General features: G+C 39.5%; 1 protein-coding gene across 1 annotated transcript in view; it reads left to right on the plus strand.

The window, feature by feature from the left end:
* Window positions 1–4331: 4331 nt before the first annotated feature.
* Window positions 4332–23104, plus strand: part of LOC143276090 (carbohydrate sulfotransferase 15-like) — a 47931-nt gene continuing 29158 nt past the window's right edge. The window contains exons 1-3 of the mRNA XM_076580482.1: window positions 4332–4428; window positions 21386–21542; window positions 22845–22986. Of these exons, the coding sequence (XP_076436597.1) occupies window positions 4372–4428; window positions 21386–21542; window positions 22845–22986 (356 nt within the window). The 5' untranslated portion in view covers window positions 4332–4371. The remainder of the gene's footprint in view (window positions 4429–21385; window positions 21543–22844; window positions 22987–23104) is intronic.

Below are 23104 nucleotides of genomic sequence, written 5' to 3' on the forward strand. Positions count from 1 at the left end.
CATGACAAAGGCCAACACACACACACACATCATGACAAAGGCCAACACACACACAACATGACAAAGGCCAACACACACACACACACATCATGACAAAGGCCAACACACACACACACAACATGACAAAGGCCAACACACACACACAACATGACAAAAGCCAACATACACACACAACATGACAAAAGCCAACACACACACACACAACATGACAAAAGCCAACACACACACACACACAACATGACAAAGGCCAACACACACACACACAGCATGACAAAAGCCAACATACACACACAACATGACAAAAGCCAACACACACACACAACATGACGAAAGCCAACATACACACACAACATGACAAAGGCCAACACACACACACACAACATGACAAAGGCCAACACACACATACACAATATGACAAAGGCCAACACACACACACACAACATGGCAAAAGCCAGCACACACACACAACATGACAAAGGCCAACACACACACAACATGACAAAAGCCAACATACACACACAACATGATAAAGGCCAACATACACACAACATGACAAAAGCCAACATACACACACAACATGACAAAGGCCAACATACACACAACATGACAAAAGCCAACATACACACACAACATGATAAAGGCCAACATACACACAACATGACAAAAGCCAACATACACACACAACATGACAAAGGCCAACACACACACACACAACATGACAAAAGCCAACACACACACACACAACATGACAAAGGCCAACATACACACAACATGACAAAAGCCAACATACACACAAACATGAGAAAGGCCAACATACACACAACATGACAAAAGCCAACATACCCACACAACATGACAAAGGCCAACACACACACACACAACATGACAAAGGCCAACACACACACACACACAACATGACAAAAGCCAACACACACACACACACACAACATGACAAAGGCCAACACACACACACACAACATGACAAAAGCCAACACACACACACAACATGACAAAGGCCAACACACACACACACACACACAACATGACAAAGGCCAACACACACACACACACAACATGACAAAGGCCAACATACACACAACATGACAAAAGCCAACACACACACACAACATGACAAAGGCCAACACACACACACAACATGACAAAGGCCAACATACACACACAACATGACAAAAGCCAACACACACACACAATATGACAAAGGCCAACATACACACAACATGACAAAGTTTGGACCAAAAGATATAAAAAACAACAACAAAAAAACTACGTACATAAAACTTTATACACACAAGCAAAAGGAGAATCTCCGCATATAATAGCAGCATCTGTCAGAATTGAATTAGAAGAAAATTTTGATTATCATTTAAAAGTTTACACTGATGGCTCGGTCCTGGATGACAGCAGTGCAGGATCTGCTTTTGTCATTCCTGACCTAAAAACAGAAAAATCATATTATTTAGGTAAGGGACATTCAATTTTTACAACTGAATTGGTGGCCATCCTTATGGCTTTAAATCATCTTGTTGTTATACCAATCATAGTAAGTAATATCCTATTTTGTGTTGATTCTCAATCTGTCTTAAAAGGTTTGCTCCTTTTTGAGAATAATCAAAGAGAAGATTTATTGTTTGAAATTAGGTATTTATTGCACTCCCTATTTGTGAAGGGTACAAATGTTGATTTTTGTTGGATACCATCCCACACTGGATTCCGTTATAACGACCAAGCAGACAGGGTAGCAAAAAGGGGAGCAAAAAATCATATAGATAGTATAAAAGTATATTGCCCATTGTCGTACAAGGAAATAAGCAATATACTAGAAAGAGACTTTTATAGGTGCTGGAATTCAAGTCTAAAACCTCGTCAGTTGACTCTCTCAGACTTTGGTCCGATTCGCAGACCAATTCTGAGTTTAGCTCTCAGACTATTATCAAATTCATTACGGACCAAGTATTGTTCTAATGTCAAGTGTATATGCTTTAGTAACCTGACAATTGAGCATATAATTTTTCACTGTAGCTTGATGAAGCCTTTTATACACGAAAGTGTGTCTTCACAAGAAACTGAGAACGTTGATGTTTTTGACTTTTTGCATTCATTATCAGTTGTTTCGCTTGTCAGTTTAACGACTTCTCTTTTACGAAGTCCTTTAAGTAATTTCCTGTAACTGTATTTAGAGGGTTTTTTGTTTGTTTTGTTTTTCTTCCAAATTTCACCCACATTTTTACCCTCATTTGCCCAGTTTTCCCCAACCCTCCATTTATCCACATCTCCCACCCCTTCTAACCGATAATACTCAGATGTATTCATAAATACTTTAACAAAATGTCTTCAATCACCGATATGTGTGACGGGACATTAAACAAAAATTCCTCCTCCTCCTCGATAGGCTTTTCATTCGAAATGAAAGAACAATGAGGCTAGGAGAGTAAAGTATTAATCAACAGTGTAAAATGATGGTGCCAGGATACAGGATATTCCATCAATTCAACGAAAGCCCAAACATTGTTATGCACTTGCAACAACAAAACTGTAAGCAAGTCAGCACCAACCGTCTCATTCGATGGGATACATATCATTATAGTCCACGCCACTTTGGAAGACAGTTGGGAAAGATGCTGACCTTCAGAAAAGTCTAAAAGTACCGTTCTGAAATCTAAAAGGGACTTTCAGTCTAAAAGGCAATGGGAGCATCGAACAACACCACTTGTTCCAGCTGTATCAACCACACGTTCTCGGTGTAATTGACCCTGGGCTAGGGCTAAGAACGCTTTCTCAAAGAAGCCTCCCGAAGCAGGAAGAATTCAAAATGAATCGATGATACTGATCCTGGGAACAACGAAACTTACTGAGACTATGCGAAACCTGCTTAACCTTCCTGTAATGCAGGATAAACACAAGTTAGAACAGGTAAAGGCTTATTTCAGAGCACTCGAAACCCATTAAAACCCACTGCATGATGTAGTGAAAGAGCCAAAAGGCAACCGTTTAGGACACGAAAGTTCATGGAAGGAACAAGCTGAAGACGCCATTCGACTTGTTTGCCAGCTACAATACCTGAAACAAATAAAAGAATGGGAAGAATATCCTGAAACCTCGAACACCTCTTCAACACAATCATTTCACCTACTCTGGGAATGAATTGTCGGGCGGGGGGGCAGGACCGATGTAGAGGTGAAGTTACTCACTGATGAAAAGAGCAAGAAAGAGGTATCATCTTATATACAGTTAGCTCAGTGATCAGTCCGGTTGGGAACACACTGCAAAACAAAATGGAACAACAATCCGGGAAGAGAATGCCGCGTACAACCTGACTGTGGAAGTTAAAGCAGTGACACGTGCTGTCCAGTGGCTGGCATCCATACGTGTGCCTTCAAATCAACATGCCGTAATTCTATTTGACTCTGTGAAGCTACTACAGAAAATAAAAAGTGGTATGGGAAGTGGCATGAGGCAATGCACAACATCCAGATGCAAAAGCTTACATAGAATTATTGCTTTGGACATGCATGTCTAGAGGGATGTGTTTAGCCAGCCGATAGGCTTGCTGGCTGCACAACAACGACCGGTCTACACCTTGGAAGAGCTGAAATCTTAAGAAAAGTAAAAGATACAAAAAATCAACAAAAAACCCCAACAAAACAACAAACAAACAACCCCCCCCAAAAAAAACAACAACACAACAACAACAAGATAAAGGCCATCACACCATTGCAGAAATAATGAAAGAGAGACCATAAAGTAGAGCAAGGTCTATTATAAATCAAAAGCATGTTGGCATCACGGTCTATTATAAATCAAACGCATGTTGGCATCATTTCCAAACCAACAATGAGCAGATTTCTTCAACATGCTGGACGCTACGAACATGGCACCGGAAATTGTTTCCTGCCCCTCATGTGGGCGGGAAACCTGTAGCAGTATGTGTGTGCTTGCGTATGTACGCGCGCGCGCGCGCGCGCGCGCGTGTGTGTGTGTGTGTGCCTGCCAGTTGAAGGATGTTTTTATTGAGTTGTACTATCTCTGTTTGCATGGCACTGGACGGGGGTGAATTGTCGTGCACTGACCGTGTCTGTTCTTGCTGCAGCAGGCAGCAGGAGGGTGAAATACACACGGATGGCCAGGTTACCCCTGGTAGCGGCCACCATGGCCATGGCCATCATGCTCTTCCTGGACCTGGTCGTCCTGGACACCTCCCCCTCCACCACCCACTCCTTCACACACCTTCAGCACGTGGCGGAGGTTGACGTGAGGGGTGGGGTGAGGGTCATAGACGAGCAGGGGGGAGAAGGGGAAGGCAAGAGGAAAAGGAGGGGAGGGGAAGAGGAGGGGAAGGGTGAAGAAACGAAGATGCTCTTCTCACAATCAGCCTGGGACAACGTGCAGAATGATGAGGACTGGGATTCTGTAAGTTGATTTTCTTTCTTTCTATTTCGTACTGTCGGTGTGTCTGTCTATGTATGTATGTTTGTGGATGTGCACTGGTGGCGAAAAGGGGGTGGGAGGATTTTATTTTCTCCTCTTCTTTTCGTGAATATTATAATTTCGTGAATATATATGTTGTGATGGTATGCCTCTGTTTGTAGGACAGACATTATTGGAATATGTAACGAGACAAACGATGAACTCACCCGTTCATTCATTTTATACATCATTTTCTAAACATACATGTATTGATACATGAAAACCGCACACAACTTTGAGATGGTAACCTAATAGCCCCACCCCATTTTTCAGGATTTGTGCGCAGGCTTGTATATGGTTCTTTCATTGTGTTTGTTATTGCTTGATATATCTTTGGTGTGGCCCGCTCCAACCGCACCCTCCCCCTCCTTCCACCTTGTTCTTACCTTCTCCCACACCCACCGTCCCTCTGTTCCCTCCTCCCCAGTTCGTGCAGAATCTGTGGAGGACACAAAATTGTCGACTCTTAAGTGCTGGAGAGAACTGCGCAGCGCACTCCGCGGTGCGTGTGCGGAGGAGGGTTCACTTGCCCGATTGACCTATTTGTGTGTCGGTGAACATTGTGGCGAGTGTGCACGGCATGACTTAAATGGATTGTGCAGATGATGTTGGATGTGGTGTCGGCATGCATATGGTCATATCGTAGCATGCGGTCTTTGTGTGTGTGTGTGTGTGTGGTTTTTTTTTTTTAATACACGCACGCGCACACATTACAAGCGAGTGCGTGCGACACGCTCCCATTGACACACACGCTCACGGTATGTATGCTCAAACAGGACACAAACACAGGCTTTCCTTTTCTTTTCTTTTTTTAAGCACTGCACGAACGCCGCCTCAAGTTCCCACTCACGTAACAAAAACTTACGTGTGCATTTCTGTTGCTGTTGCTTGTTTTTCTTGTTTTTAGTTTAGCTTGTCTTTTCGCGGATGATATAAATCAGTGATTATCACTCAGTGATGGGTCCTCATAAAGCAATATATTTTCCTTTATATGAAAGCCATTGCACATTTGTATTATGTAACCAAACAAACAATAGAATGAGTGGGTGCCGTATAAACTAGTATTAGCCATTAATTACTTGACATTTACTGAAATGGAAAATATCAATATTGTTTCCATGTACTGTCAAGGACTGGGTAACGTCAAAAGGAGAAGAGATGTTTTTCACTTTCTAAGACAAAACAAACACTTCATTTATCTCCGTCAGGATACACATATCGACTCAAATATTGAATCGTATGTAAAATCTGAATGGGGTTACACCTGTCATTTTGCATCTCATGAAACACAATCCAGAGGTCTTGCTGTTATGTTCAATGACAACTTTGAAGTCAAAAAGGTGCACAAGGATCCTATTGGAAACTACATATTTATTTCCTTCACAGCAATGAAAAAGGATTTCCTGATTGTAAACATTTATGGCGAAAATAAAGATTCCTCTGAATTTTATGATGAACTGGAAATATATTACAGAGACTGAATACTCAAACTTGAGGCGACCGGAATCTTGTTCTTGACCCACATAAAGATTATTCTAATTATAAACACATAACTAATACCAAAGCTAGAGACAAAGTAGAAGATATGATAAACTTAGATATATATGATGTTTGGCTAGACTTAAACCCTGACAGTAAATGTATTACATGGCGTAGGACACCCCTTTTCAACAGAGTAGTTTGGACTTCTTCCTTATATCTGAATGTTTGATACAATATGGACATGAAGCAGACACCCAATATGGCCATAGGACAGACCAATCAATGACAGTTCTGAAACTTTTACATGCTGAAAAAATATATGAAAGTCTTTTTGGAAATTTAACAATTCTTTATTGAAAGACATAGATTATGTAAATAAAATCACAGAAGAAATCAATCATTTTAAGTATTTAGAGAATAAGCAGTTCCAGTATATAGTTATGAAGAATTACAAAACATTCCAATGTCAGAAGTATATTTTGTTATATCAGACCAATTATTGTTAGACGTTCTGTTTATGAAGATTAGATAAAAACAACCTCATATTCCACAATGAATAAACGTAAAACAGAGGAGGAAGAACAACAGTTAGAAACAGAAATACAGAACTTAGAAAGCATGAATGTTAGAAAATGTCAAGAAAATGATAGATTAGAAGAAAAGAAGCCAAAACTTGTAGATATTAGAAAAAAGAAAATGGAAGGAGTACTTATGCGCTCAAGGGCAGGATGGATAGCAAAAGGAGAAAAAAGTATTAAAGTACTTTTGTAATCTTGAAATAAGACACTTTGTAAATAAGAGTGTGTCAGGTCATTAAATGAAGTTTTGAATAAAGGCGAACTGTCACAAACACAGAAAGAAAGCATAATGATTTGTATATCCAAGGGTGACAAACCACGAGAATTTATTAAAAACTAGAGACCGATATCTTTTTTTTTTCTTAAAAAAAAAAAAATATTATTATCATTTTTTAGGAGAAATCAGTGGATGCCTAAAAGTTCTACAAATGAGCAGGATAGTTTCAGCATAATTGGAAGGTTCTTTCTATTTAAAATTTTTTTTTCAAATCTTTTTTTGTTGTATTTGTTATCTTTTTTTTCTTTTTTCTTTTTAAATCTCTTTTTGTTTGTTTGTTGTTGTTGTTGTTTTTTGTTCCTTCCATCATAATTTGTCTCCTTTCTGTTGTCTTTTCTTTCCTTTTTTTCATATTTTCCCTCATATTTTTAATCTGTCTTCTTCCTAATGGCATGTTCAAACACTTACAAGACCATGCAACATATATTACACATACATGATGGTTTCACACAAAATCATATTGCCTGAAAGAGAAGCATGGTATACATACACACACATACCCTCTCATTCTCTCTGTGTGTCTCCTTTACTCACTCAGTCCCCTCCCTCTCTACAAGCTCTACACCTAAGTACAATAATATGTATGTGCACACTGAATACTACCCTCAGGATTTTTTGTGGGCCTGACTCAGTGTTCTGGTATCTTAACGGATACTGATTATAGGTTACGTAGGCTGAGCTCTGATTCAAAGATAAGGTCAAGATTTTTGCACTTGCCATATTTAAATTTGGAGATGGACAGTTTTGCTGTTAACAATATCTTATTGATTTCCTTTCGTTTTCCATCAGTTGGAATGTCTATTTTTGTTGTACCAAACAGAGCTACTTTTTCATCCATGGGAATCAGCGTATCGTAGCGTGAGATAATGAGTTGTTTCACATGTTTCCAAAAGGAGGAAAGTTTGGGGCAGGAGTAAAAGGCATGTTCAATGTAATCGGTTTCTTGGCACCAGTTATACCTATTTGTGTCCGTTACGCTCATTTTGGCGAGCAGAATATTCGTTGTGTATGAATTTGAAGTGAAGTAACCTCAGTCGTGATTCTTTCGTACATTCATATGCTAATTTGAAGTAGTCGCTTATATTGATGTCTGGCTTACGTTTCCAAAACTGAGCTGCACATATTTCATGGTTTTGTTTTCGGGTGAATGTTTTCCTGATTTGTTTATTTGACAAGGTATTGAGGTTCCCCTCTTTTGTTGCAATATTGAGGTTCCCCTCTTGTTGCAATGTCGTTTGGATTTTCATCGTTGTGGACATCATTAGCTAGATGGAGTTTCCATGTTTGTGGGATTGAGTTTATTATGGCATTGTATTCAAAAAGAAGGCCAGGGTCAGCGCCTAATTTACGCACTATTTCTTCATACGTCATTATATTTCCGTGCTGCCAAAGGTCCTGCACGACACGGATGCCGCCTTTACTCCATTTGGGAAAGTGTAGCGCATTTCCTTTGTATTTTATATTTCTGTTATTCCATAACGGTTCTGTTTTTATGTTTTCTATCGGTCTGCCTTCCTTAAAGATGGCCACTGTTTTTATTACATCTCTCCAAAAGACTGACTGCACTTTTTCCAGTTTTTTAATTCCTTTGGGTGAAACGTTACACTTGAAACTGCTATGACTATCTTGAAAGGGGGACGTGTTGTATCTCGCCAGAATGCTCCAGTGAAATTTTGTCTCTTTTAGGAGTCTGGCTGCCCATTTCACCAAGAACATTTGCTGCTGGTGTTCGATGTTGATCATGTTTAAACCACCATCTTCTTTGTCGACGCTGAGAACGCCTCTTTTTATTTTTTCAAAAACAAAGTGAGTCTATGTTTTAACCCGGTGTTCGGTTGTCTGTGTGTGTGTGTGTGTGTGTGTGTCTGTGTGTCCGTGGTAAACTTTAACATTGACATTTTCTCTGCAACTACTTTGCCAGTTGACACCAAATTTGGCATAAAAATAGGAAAAATCCAGTTATTTCCAGTCATCTTGTTTAAAACAATATTGCGCTTCGGGGATTGGCACAAAAAAGAAAAGAATGAAGCCTAATTATATGCAAACTGCATTTACTGTTATATTTATATTTTTTGTATTCTCTAAACTTGGCACTTTGATCTGATATTCTGACCCAACAGCTAGAGCAGTCATTATTATCATTTTTTGTTCAAACAGGAACTTCTTTTGCTAAGCATGGAATTTTTATTTATTTTGCAAACGTTTTGGTGCAGATAGTAAAAAGGGGAAATTACTCTGTAATGCTAGTGGAGTTAATTTGCTTTAAACTGATCTTTCTCATCTTAAACATTACATTTTGAAACAAGAGAGGCAAGGCCTTCAAGACTCACTTGTGATGCACTTTTTAAAAAAAATCCAAGCTTTTTATGTATTGAGTATAATTTCAAAATGTAATGTTTAAGATGAGAAAGATCAGTTTAAAGCAAACCAAGTTCCCCAGCAGAGTAATTTCCCTTGTTCTGCTACCTACACCAAAACGTTTGCAAGAAATAAAACTTCCATGCTTAGCAAAAGAAGTTCCTGTTTGAACAAAAAATGATAATAATGACAGATCCTTTGTTGGGTCGAATATCAGATCAAAGTGCCAAGTTTAGAGAATACAAAAAATATAAATATAACAGTAAATGCATTATACTCAATACATAAAAACTTGGATTTTTTAAAAAGTGTATCACAAGGGAGTCTTGAAGGCCTTGCCTTTCTTGTTTATTATTAAACTTTTTTTTTCCAAAAAAAATCTGTACATTAATGTGTTAATGGTGTTCAGAACTTTAACGGATACACGACAGATGCTACCTGTAGGACGTGAGAGAATTGTGACAGTAAGAAAGTTTTTGCCAGAATAACTTTACCATATAGAGACGGGTTTCTGCGTTCACACTGTTTTATCACATTAGTTATTTTTTCAACTCTGGATTTCGAGTTTTCTTCGATTTCCGAAATTTCCATTTCTGCTGAGAAATATATATCCCCATAAGTTTCAGTCTGTCAGATCCCATGGGAATGCCATTTATTTCACATGTTTCATGTTTTCTTGACCCTAGCCACATGCCCTCAGATTTATTTTTATTTAAATTCAGGCCTGAATACTCCTCGAACTGCGTTACAATATATGTAGCTATTTGAATATCTTGTTCGCCTTTAAGGGTTAATGTTGTATCATCTGCAAACTGTTTTATTTTAGAGTTGTTGCTATGGTTGCACACATCTTCGAGCGGAGTTAGGTCAATCCCTTGAATATCTTTATTACTTCTAATTCGAATCGCCAGTATTTCTACTGCAAGTACAAAAAGAAGAGGGCTGGGGGGGGGGGCGGGGGGGGGGGGGGGGGGGGCATCTCTGCTTGACCTCTCTTTCTGTTAGAAACCAATCAGACAACCATCCACCATTATGAACACAGCTTAGTGTCTTGTTCAAACACAATTTGTGAACCTTGGGCCAAAGTTAAAAATATCTAAGGCTTCGATGATACATTTTTTTGATAATGTATCAAAAGCCTTGGAGAAATCAAGGGCAATGAGAGTCCCTGGTTGATTGGTTGTGTTCAGGTATTTTGTGAGATCATCGAAAAATCTCAAACGGACTGCGATGTTTCTACCTTTTATGAAACCTACCTGATCTTCATTTACAACTGATTTGATTACATTTTGGAGTCTCATAGCCAGCGCTTTCGTAAATATCTTGTAGTCTGTGTTTATAAGCGTAACTGGTCTATAATTTGCGAGGTTATTTCTATCCAAGTCATTGCCTTTGTGAATTAAAGTTATGATTCCTTTTTTCATTGAAGAAGGTAGTTCTCCTTTCTTAAGTGCATCTGTAATACAACGATGGAATGGCATTTTTAATTTGTCCCAGAACGTTTTGTAGAATGCTGGTGTCAAGCCATCACTACCGGGTGCAGAGTCTTTGTTTAAATTAGTAAGGGCTAGTGTCAGCTTGTCCAAAGTTATTTCTTTGTTACATTGATCTTTTTCTTCTTCTGTAAGTACTGGATAATCTTCATTACTCAGAAAATGGTCTTTTATATGTCTTCCTCTTCCTATGGATATGTCCTTCTTGTATAGGTTTGTGTAAAATTTCTTGATCTGGTTCAATATTGTCTGTGAATTGTCTGTCATGTTTTCGTCCATGCGTAGAGATGCTATAATGTTCGCAGCTCCTAAAAAAAAGAAAATATTTTGTGTTTTTTTCACCATCTTCTATCCATTTGGCTCTTGAGCGGATCTGAGCACCTCTTGCTTCTTTTAATTCTTGTAGTTCTATTTCTTTTCTTAGTTGTCCAGCTTTCATTAACATATCTTTATCATGAATGTTCTGATGTAGTTTTTGTTCTATTTCGTTTAGCATTTTGATTTTGGCGTGTTTATTGGGAGATCGATTTTTGGCGGTTTTTGAATAGTTTATGCATAATGACTTGTATCTAACCTTAAACATTTCCCAGGTCTTTTGTGGGTTTCTTTCTTGAGATTGTTTCTTCTAAAAAATATATATAGACGGTTCTGTTCTAGAAAATCAGTTTGCTGGTTCTGGATATGCAATTCCTGCTTTGAAAATTGAAAAGTCATATCATATTGGAAAGGGCTTCTCAATTTTTACAGCTGAATTAATTGCCATCCTTATGGCATTAACATATCTAATTGATCTGCCCCTAAACGTGATTAATGTTTTATTTTGTGTCGATTCAAAATAAGTTCTGCAGTCTATAAAATCAGGTTGTACGAACATTAATTATAACATCATTTTTGAAATAAGATTTTTGATTCACTGTATTCAAATGAGAGGAACTAATATTGAAATGTGCTGGATTCCCTCACACTGGGCTTTTCTCTAATGAACGTGCAGATCATCTTGCAAAGCTTGGAGCTAAAAACGCTTTAAATGTAATTGAACTTCCTAAATCGTTTATCATAATCTGAAATGTGTAATATTGTTGAAAGAAATATGCAAAATTTCTTTCTGTCTTTAGAAGTTAACACTTCTGCCTTATTAAATGCTAAAAGAACTGGCAGGGCTGTTAAGAGCATGGCATTTAGATTATTACTAAATGCCCCATACACAAAATATTGTGAAAATATTGAATGCATTTGCAAGGGACGTTTACGGTAGAGCACGTTTTAACCCGCTGTTTAGAAATGAAACCTTTTTTGCCTCCAGAAATTACGGAACACGTGTTATCAGTTTCAAATGTTAACATTTTTTGGAAAAAGTTATATATTTCAAACAGTTTTTTTTATTAACGTTAGCTAGTTATGTGTTAAATAGTCCAGTTGGTTGTTTATTGTAGGTCCCCACATGAACCTCTTTTCAAAACAAAAACAAAAAAAACAAAACAAAACAAAAAAAATCTACAGAAGTAGTGCATACAATATTTGATTTTTTTTCCTTATCTCGCTTCCCCCGCCCCGCCTCTCACGCACACCCTTCCAATATTTTGTTTTTTCTTTTTCCAATCACTGACACTCACCCTCTCCATTTTAGATGTTGTACTCTATCTTTTCCACATTCTGTTCTCTCTCTCTCTCTGTCTGTCTGCCTCTCTTCCTTTCTTAGTCCCCTCCCCCTTGCCCCCCTCCCCTCCACCTTAACCGCCCCCTTTTCATTCGAATATACAGAAATGTCGATTTCTAATTAATACTAACAATCATCATTATACCAGCCGCCGTGGCGAAGTGGTTAGCGTCGCGGACTGACGGCTGGAAGGACGCGGGTTCGAATCCCAGCGGAGGTGGGTTTTTCGGCCCGTGGCCGGCTCCTACCCAGAGTTGAGTGTGCTGTGGGCTTAAATGGGGAGACTGGGACCACACAGTCGAGTGTCATCCACTTCAAGGATGCGTCTTTGGGTGTGTTGCTCAAATTACATGACCAACACTGCAAGTGTCTGTATCTCTCGGGCCTGGTTAACGCCGGGATATCATTATGACAGGAAGCGTAGAGTACAGCCTTGTCACGCAGTCCCAAACCAAAATGGACCTCCATAGCAACATCGTCATCATCATCGTCCTCCTCCTCCTCCTTCATCGTCATCAATAGAAACAAAATAGTCTCAAAGTCTGTGGCCTTTCATGCCCTGCTGTCATGGTGACCTCAGTTTCGATACCCCTCCACTTCCGTGCTTGGGGTGAGTCCTGTCAATGTCGTCAGTGTCGGCAGATTCATAGAGGGCTGTTGTTTGAGGGACGTGGTGGCGGTCTCCACTCTGGGAGGGACGCTCACTCAGTCTGGCTCCGCGACTAAGCCATTATTGTCGTTAGTAGGGGGCTTAGTAGGTGGTGTCCTAAGTACGTTAAAACAGAACAGGCACCACTGAACACCACCGAAGTGACTCAGCAGCAGTGCAGGGTCTCCTCTGGTGTGTGGCCTCCTGGCGACCTAACATCGATGGTTCCCTGTGGACTGCCGACGCTGGAACTACGACGGACGAACCCGGGTGTGGCCGTGTATGGGGGAATCTAAATGAGCGGCGTGGGAGTAATGCCACTGAAACGGTACAGATGATGGGGCAGCAAAAAAAAACCCCAAAACAAAAAAAACAACAAAAAAACAACAAAAAACAAACAAACCCCAATCATCATTATGATATGAATGATAATAATCCAAATAATAATAATATCATTTATTTTCAGTCTAATATCATCATCTTAGATGAACAGACTATAAATAAATAAACGAACGAGTGAGTTGTTAAATTTCCAATATCCTGGACCTCTTTGAAACTTGTTAGGACTAAATATCGCTTTTACAAGTTTATGGTCTGAGTGAGGGAATAATTCAATGTCTGCTTTCTTCTCAAGTGTAATGGAGGTAGTGTCGCTGAAAATATAATCAATTCTTGTTGCTGCTGTAAAAGGAGCAGATCTTGACCAAGTGTATTCTTTGGTATCTGGATGGATAGACCTCCATGTATCTTCCAAGTCAAAAGAGGATAACATTTCTAGAAGGGCTTCTTTTTCTCTTTGTGAGTGAGGCTTGCCGGCTATGTTATCTAGAGTATGTGTGTGCAGCAATTAGCTATGATAGTTGATTTGTTGTCGTGTACAATTCTTATTAACAATATTCTCTCTGTTGCTTCGATGAGTTCTGCATGAATCTGTTTATGGCTGGAAATGAGAATGACAAGTCCATTGCTTCTGTTAGTACCTACACAATAGAATACACTTCCGGACCACTGCTCATTAATTTGGGACAACATATCATCTGTCACGTATGTTTCCTGCAAACATGCGATGTCTAAATTTTGTTTTCTGAGGAAGTCAAATACTACTTTCCTTTTTAGGTTATTTCTAAGCCCTCGAACATTTAGAGTGCCAATGCATATATCATTATTTATATTTGAAAAGGTGGCATCAATTTTTCAACTTTCTGATGCGGAAATTATAATCGTCAATCGTTAATCAAAAGTCCGTTAATCAAAGCCAAAGGTCGTGAGGGAGTGGTCAGGCTGGATGGGAGAGAACACGTGTCAAGTGTTACCCCCCTCCTCCGACATGCTTTAAATTTATAAAATGATTATTAAATGATGATAAGACTGAATTTATGATAACCTGTCCAAAGAGGTTTCGTCAACATCCTTCCTTTCCTGACTCTGTTCTGATCAATAGCACACCTGTTTCACTTTCTCCCTCTGTTCGCAGTCTTGGTGTAATCCTGGACCAGTCTCTTTCCTTCCAACAGCACATTTCGAATATCTGTAAAGTTGCCTGTTTGGAACTGCGTAGAATCAGCTCTATCCGCCACTATCTCTCAACCGATGCAACCAAGACACTTGTATGCTCTCTGGTTCTCTCAAGATTGGATTACTGCAACTCTCTTTTGGCCGGCCTTTCCAAATATCTGTTAGACAGACTCCAACGAATTCAGAATAACGCTGCCAGACTCATTTGCAGAGCTTCTAAATTTGACCATGTTTCTCCTCTCCTTCAGTCTCTCCACTGGTTGCCTGTTTCTGTTCGAATAGACTATAAGCTGTCCACTCTGACCTTTTCTGCAGTCAACGGATCTGGCCCCAAGTATCTTTCTGAACTCCTCCATATCTATACCCCCGTCTCTCCAGCTCCGTTCTTCCTCTGATACTCGACTTCTCAGGATACCTCACGTCAGAAGTAAGACCTATGGACACAGATCGTTTTCTTTTCAATCGCCAAAGACGTGGAACAAGCTCCCTGATAACCTCCGTCATTCTGATTCCCTGGCATCTTTTAAATCTCGTCTCAAAACTCACCTTTTCCCTCAGCAATAAGTTCAATTGTGGCAGGTCCACTTCCTTTTCGTTAGGTGTGCTTGACTATGTGTGTATACATATGTATGTGTACATAACTACATGCATGTATATGAATGTGTATTGTGTGTGCGTGTGTTTATGTAAGTTTGTGCCTGCCTATGTGTGCGTATGTGTTAGGGTAGCTGTTAGATACACATGTATTATAAAATGTATGTATGCAGTGTGTGTGTGTGTGTGTGTGTGTGTGTGTGTGTGTGTGTGCGTGCGTGCGTGCGTGCGTACGTGCGTGTGTGTGTGTGTGTGTGGTCACATTTTGGTGTGTGTATGTAACATAGATATAATGTTTTATGTTAACAAAAGCGTTTTTGTAAAGCACCTAGAGCAGATTTCTGGATAGTGTGCTATATAAGTATCCATTATTATTATTATGCTTTCCGCCTCTGCCTCTCCGTTGTGCTCTGGCTGCGTCAGGACAGCGGGTCTTTTTTTCTGGGAGACTTTGACTTATGGTAGGGGGAGACTCGCTCGTTTCCCTCTTTTTTCCGCCGCTGCTCTGCTCGCTGTGCCGTGAGCAGGCTTCGCGTTAATTTTCTTTGCCGCATCGCTGGCGGCTGCACACGGTGTGTTGGTGTGGTGCCGCTCTGAGCACTGGGCATTTCCTCGCACACTTCCTTGTGCTCGTTGGTTTCTTCAGACTGCCCTGCTACTCCCTCCTCCTCTGTAGCTGGGGGCACAACAGAGGGGCAGTCACACATTTTGTGTCCCTGTTGCAGACATCCCCTGCACACCACCTCTCCCTCACAGTTTGCTGCCAGATGTCCGTCCTGTAGACACTTGCTACATTTTACAAGTTTTTGTTTTTGCTCCTTATGGTAGAAGGAAGGAATTTTTGTTTAATGTCCCGTCACACATATCGGTGATTGAAGACATTTTGTAAAAGTATTTATGAATACATCTGAGTATTATCTGTTAGAAGGGGTGGGAGATGTGGATGAATGGAGGGTTTGGGGAAACTGGGCAAATGAGGGTAAAAATGTGGGTGAAATTTGAAAGAAAAACAAAACAAACAAACAAACAACAACAAAAAAACCCTCTAAATACAGTTACAGGAAATTACTTAAAGGACTTCGTAAAAGAGAAGTCGTTAAACTGACAAGCGAAACAACTGATAATGAATGCAAAAAGTCAAAAACATCAACGTTCTCAGTCACTTGTGAAGACACACTTTCGTGTACAAAAGGCTTCATCAAGCTACAGTGAAAAATTATATGCTCAATTGTCAGGTTATTAAAGCATATACACTTGACATTAGAACAATACTTGGTCCGTAATGAATTTGATAATAGTCTGAGAGCTAAGCTCAGAATTGGTCTGCGAATCGGACCAAAGTCTGAGAGAGTCAACTGACGAGGTTTTAGACATGAATTCAAGCACCTATAAAAGTCTCTTTCTAGTATATTGCTTATTTCCTTGTATGACAATGGGCAATATACTTTTATACTATCTATATGATTTTTTGCTCCCCTTTTTGCTGCCCTATCTGCTTGGTCGTTATAACGGAATCCAGTGTGGGATGGTATCCAACAAAAATCAACATTTGTACCCTTCACAAATAGGGAGTGCAATAAATACCTAATTTCAAAAAATAAATCTTCTCTTTGATTATTCTCAAAAAGGAGCAAACCTTTTAAGACAGATTGAGAATCAACACAAAATAGGATATTACTTATTATGATTGGTATATCAACAAGATGATTTAAAGCCATAAGGATGGCCACCAATTCAGCTGTAAAAATTGAATGTCCCTTACCTAAATAATATGATTTTTCTGTTTTTAGGTCAGGAATGACAAAAGCAGATCCTGCACTGCTATCATCCAGGACCGAGCCATCAGTGTAAACTTTTAAATGATAATCAAAATTTTCTTCTAATTCAATTCTGACAGATGCTGCTATTATATGTGGAGATTCTCCTTTTGTTGTGTCAGAAGCACATATGTTGACGTTTGCTTTTGTTAACTCCCAGGGAGGGACAGGTGGCACCAGAACACGAGGTGCCATATCATGCAAATCAATGTCTGAAGAATTTAAAATATCTGACACATATGTGCGAATGGTTTGTAGATTTGAATTATTTTGTGCATTTTTTGGAAAATCAATATCAGACCTAATATTTAATTCCTCAAAATCATCCACTGCTGTACATCTCACAATATATTTAGCAGAACTCAATTTTCTGATTTCATCTAGTGGTAGAATACCCGCAAGCTTATAGGCTTCTGAGGTCTTAGTATGCACAGGTACCCCTAAAGCCAGTTTCATAGCTTTACTGTCAATTATTCGCAGCTTCTTTAGGAACGTCGGCGGGGCAGAAAAGAAAATTTCTTGACCGTAGGTCAATCTTGATCTTACGAGAGATGTCGCTAAATGTAAAAGAATTTTTGAGTCTTGTCCCCAAGGAGAGTGACTTACAATTTTTAAGAAATTTAAACTTTTAACTGCTTTAGTCACCATTGAATCAATGTGTTTCTTCCAGTTTAGTTTTGAAGTAAATAGGATCCCAAGAAATTTGATTTCCGACTTGAAAAATATTTCACGTCCTCCTAAAAAAAACCGTGGTAGTTTGCTGGGATTATAACCATTATTAAAGAGGATCAACTGTGTTTTTTCTACAGAAAACTCAAAACCATTAGATTGCATATAGCTACTCAGTCTATCGAGTTCACCCTGAAAATGTTTCTGTACATAATTTATGTAATGTAGGCTTGTCCTTTTCCTCAAGGATGTCTGAATCCATATAGCAATATCATCAGCATATTGAGCCAGCTTGGTAGATGATGAAAAACATGTATGTAAATCATAAAGCATAATGTTGAACAACAATGGAGAAATAATGGAACCCTGCGGGATTCCCATGTTTTATAGGCCTAGAGGTTGATAAAGTTACTCCCACTTTTGCCACTATATATCTCCCACTTAAAAAGGATTTAACATAGTCATAAACATGACCCGACAGACCAATTTGTTTCAGCTTAAATAACAGTCTGCTATGCCACACTCGGTCATAAGCTTTAGTAAGATCGAAGAAGGACGCAAGGATACTTTTTCGCTTAGAAAACTGTTTTTTAATTTGGGTAGTGAGACGGGTCAGATGATCAATTGTAGATCTTCCTTTCCGGAATCCAGTTTGAGCTGACGGAATTATGTTATTTTTGTCACAGTAATACACCATTCTAATATTTACAATTTTCTCCATGACTTTCCCAACGTGGGAGGTAACCGAAATAGGTCTATAACTCGAAGCTTCTGTTCGAGGTTTACTCTGTTTTAATACAGGAGTAACAATGGAAGTTTTCCATACCTCAGGGATTTGTCCACATTCCCAGCACTTTTGAAATAATGTATGTAATATAATCAACCAGTTTTCTGGCAAATGGTTTAACATGGTGTAAGATACTACATCCTTACCAACTGACACATTTTTGTTACTCAACAAATGAATAGCGTTCTTTACCTCATGTAAAGTTATTGCCGAATTGATCGTATTATCATTTTGTGGGGTAGGATCTCTATATTTGTCACTGATTTCTTCTTCCTCTCTTAAAGTCTTTTGTTTAGTTGACAAACTATCTACACTGCCTGTTTTAGAATACATACAAACAAATTCTTCAGCCTTCTCTTGAGGGGGACAGAAACTCTTTATCTTTTGTTTTAATAGGATAGTCTTGGAGAACAATGCCTGATTTCATTTCTTTCATTTTGGCCCACACTTTCTTCATATCCTTATGGTCAGATACTTCATTCAAACAGAATTGTGACCAGTATTGTCTTTTTCTCGGGCTATGATTCTATTTCGCCTTGATTTTTGTGTAACACATTTCTTTATGAGCGGCTTCTTTTACATCTTCATCACGTACTTTTCTGAGTTTCAACCATGTTAGGTATGCTAGTTTCTTTGTATTTACAGCCTCCGCACATGCATCATTCCACCAAACATTTCAAGAAAAAATGTCACTCCTCTTGAACCTTTTTTGGGAATAGCTATTTCAGCAGCTCCAATAATTGATTTTTGAAAGTTGTTATAAAAAACATTTAAATCTTCACAAAAAATTTCACTTTCAGAAATGTTCGTAAGATAGTTTTGAAATGTTTCCCAGTTTGCATATTTGTAATTGAATTTTGGGATTTCGTCTTCTCCGCTGTATTTAGATATATTACAATCCTTAAAAGACAGTGTGATTGGCACATGATCACTGCCTAGTGGATCATCCCCAGTATCCCACTGTACTGTTAAAGCTAGAGATGGTGATATGAAGGTTAGGTCAAGTGCCGATGCTCTATGATGAGCCACATCTGGGATACGTGTAATCCTCCCATCGTTAAGTAAATGCACGATGATTCAACAATATTTCAACAAAGTCAGGATGAGATATTATTTGACAATCACTATCCCAGAGGGAGCATGGAATTAAAATCTCCCCCGACGATCCATCTTTCTTTGAGCAATTTAATGTTCGCAAACCAATTTGTATTTTGCTTACCTTGGACCTTTGGGATAGTAGACTGACGCAAAATGTATGATTTGATTATTAGAGACATGCAATTTTACAAACGTAGCTGACATCTTTTCAGTATAGTTAGAAATAGGAGATGGATGGACACTTGCGTAATTCAAACCACATTGTACGTAAATAGCTGTACTAATCTTGTCAGAATCCTCGCTTATATGATAAACCGGAGGATAATAATAACCTTTCAGATTCGGTAACTTATTTTTAGTAACATTAGTACCTTATGGTAGAGAGCCGCAGTGAACACACCAAGTTTTAAGACTGGTCGCAGAGGTGTGCTCGGCACAGAGATGAACACAAATCTGCGGCCAGTCTCGAAACGCGTCAGCCGTCCATCGGGGTTCCTCGCTAGCTCATTTCGAAGTGAGGATCTGATCTCCACTCCTAGCTTCTGCAGTGCGGCTACAATGTCTTTGTTGTCCACACTGAGAGGTACATAGTTTATCCACAGTTTGGTGGTTGGTTTCTCACCAGTCTGGTCTCTGATAACGAAAGGATTTTTGTCCAGGAGAGAGACACGTGCTCCCCCAAACAAGAACCCCTCCAACAAAAGATTGTCTCTGGTTTCATTAGTTTTCGGATAAATCCGCCACAGACCACGTACACGCTGAGCGCCACGGGTTGTCTCACGCCCACAAACCGCTTCCACAGCTACACATACATCGTAGACTGGAGGCAGCGACTCATAGTCTGACAGTGCCGCCGTCATGGTGGCTCAAGCACTGAAAAACTCCTTTCCTATGAAATTTCTTCTGCGTTCTCCACACAGATGATGTTATTTAGATAGACACAATACACACCACAACACCTCACTCACAGACTGTGCTGGTGAACATTGAACTGATGTCTTAGGTATATTACTTTCACAGTTTTTTTTTAGCAAAAATGTACGGAGCACTGACGATCGTAGTCTGCCGACATCGGAGACCTGGCCGAAGTCCAGAGACCGATTTCTTTATTAAACGTTGTTTATGATATCGGATCTTCTTGCTTAGCAAACAGAGTTAAGTATGTGCTCTCCTTTTTAATCAGTGATGACCAAACAGGATTTATGTCTAACAGATTTACTGGTAAAAACTTTAGGTGTTAGTATTGCGGAGAATAACATTCAGATTGTATGTTTGGTATGATATGAATTGACTTTGTATTTGTGCGTTAGTGCGTGTGTGCATGTGTGTGTGTGTGGTGTGTGTGTGTGTGTGAATCACACAGCGTATTAAAGAACAGTTATGATCTGTCCATATCAACTTTGCACAGAATTGAAACTCTTCACTGTCAGCTCTAATTAATGTTTTGTGTTTTCTTGTGTGTGAATTCACAACTTGTAAAAGCTGACCACACTCTTTTTTTTCTTATGAATATATCTTTGAATGAATACATTTCAAATATTTCCACCTGTCAGTCGATCCGTCTGTCTGTCTTCTTGGTTGCCTTACTGGTGGGATGGGATTTGCAAGTTGAGTCGCTAGCTGCTTGTTTGTTTGAATGGCTGAATGAAATGGCAGCTGGACGTATCGCTGGCTGGCTGGCTAGCAAGACAGCATTCATGTGAATGGATTCATAGATTGAAGGACTGGAGGGTAGCAGTGCCCTCCCCACCACCCCTCCCTCATTCCTCCAATGGGTCCCACATGGCAACCCTCCTGTCAGGCGGATGATCTAACGTCCAACACAAACCCTATTATTTTTCTGTTCTTCTGACACAGTCACCAGCTACCAGTTGCATCCAGTCATTCATAACCAGATGTTTTATGGTCAAACGCCATTTTTTCCAGATCTTTGACACAGATGCATGGTCATCACTGCTAAACGAAGGATTCGTTGGAGCCAATGTCAAGGACGAACTTCCACTTCCGAGATTTAAAAAGATAACAAGCGGGGCCGCAATGATCCCAAAAGATGCCTTTAAGGCCAAGGTCCCAGTACAGCCAGGTCAGTGTCCTTGTGTTCTTTTATCACTATCATACATTGGTGATGGGCCAACGCAGAAATGATTTTATTTATGTATATATATATATATATATATATATATATATATATATATATATATATATATATATATATATATATATATCAAGTGAGAGCTGAACGTTGATTGATATTCGTTCGTGAACATATCCCCGAATTTCATACCCATAAACAAAAAGAAACCCCCACCGTTCCGAACAAATACCAGAATGTACATTTAATAATAATACTAATAATACTAATAATGGATACTCATATAGCACACTATACATAAATCTGCTCTAGGTGCTTTACAAAAACGCTTTTGTTAACATAAAATATTACATCAATGTTACATACACACACCAAAATGTGACTACACGCGCGCGCGCGCGCACACACACACACACACACACACACACACACACACACACACACACAGTGCATACGTACATTTTAACATACATGTGTATCTAACAGCTACCCTAACACATACGCACAAATAGGCAGGCACAAACTTACATAAATACACGCACACACAATACACATTCATATACATGCATGTAGTTATGTACACATACATATGTATACACACTTAGTCAAGCACAGCTAACGCAAAGGAAGTGGACCTGCCACAATTGAACTTATTGCTGAGGGAAAAGGTGAGTTTTGAGACGAGATTTAAAAGATGCGAGGGAATCAGAATGACGGAGGTTATCAGGGAGCTTATTCCACGTCTTTGGCGATTGAAAAGAAAACGATCTGTGTCCATAGGTTTTACTTCTGACGTGAGGTATCCTGAGAAGTCGAGTATCAGAGGAAGAACGGAGCTGGAGAGACGGGGTATAGATACGGAGGAGTTCAGAAAGATACTTGGGGCCAGATCCGCTGACTGCAGAAAAGATCAGAGTGGATAGCTTGTAGTCTATCCGATCAGAAACAGGCAACCAGTGGAGAGACTGAAGGAGAGGAGAAACATGGTCAAATTTAGAAGCTCTGGAAATGAGTCTCGCAGCGTTATTCTGAATTCGTTGGAGTCTAACAGATATTTGGGAAGGCCGGCCAAAAGAGAGTTGCAGTAATCCAATCTTGAGAGAACCAGAGAGCATACATTTCAGTCTTCTAGTTCTTTGCAGCAGTGAAAACAATAGCTCAAATACATATTCCCTTTGGGCATTTTCGTCTTTCTGGTAAATTCTCTGCCCGTACATGTACCTTACCCTATCTTACTTTCTTTCATTCCCCTGTCTACCTCTTTCTTTCTCTCCGTCTTCCGTTCCTTTTCAGTGGTACCAGAGAAGATAGTGATCAGCCTGGGGTTGAGCAAGGCGCCCTCTGAGCTGCTGACCGTGTCCAGAAAGAGGACGAAGGACACACATCCAGTGCACATCGACACGTTTCCTGCCCGGCCACCCTCTGATCAACCCAAGTCAGTTGTAGGAGAGTGGGATCAAACCAAACACATACTTCTAGTTCGCTGAACCACCCAAGATTTCTTTTTTTTTCTGATTTAAATTCCCGCTCTTACAAAATGTAGATATACCCAG

The sequence above is a fragment of the Babylonia areolata genome, chromosome 31 (genome assembly GCF_041734735.1).
Source record: "Babylonia areolata isolate BAREFJ2019XMU chromosome 31, ASM4173473v1, whole genome shotgun sequence".
NCBI lineage: Eukaryota > Metazoa > Mollusca > Gastropoda > Neogastropoda > Buccinidae > Babylonia > Babylonia areolata.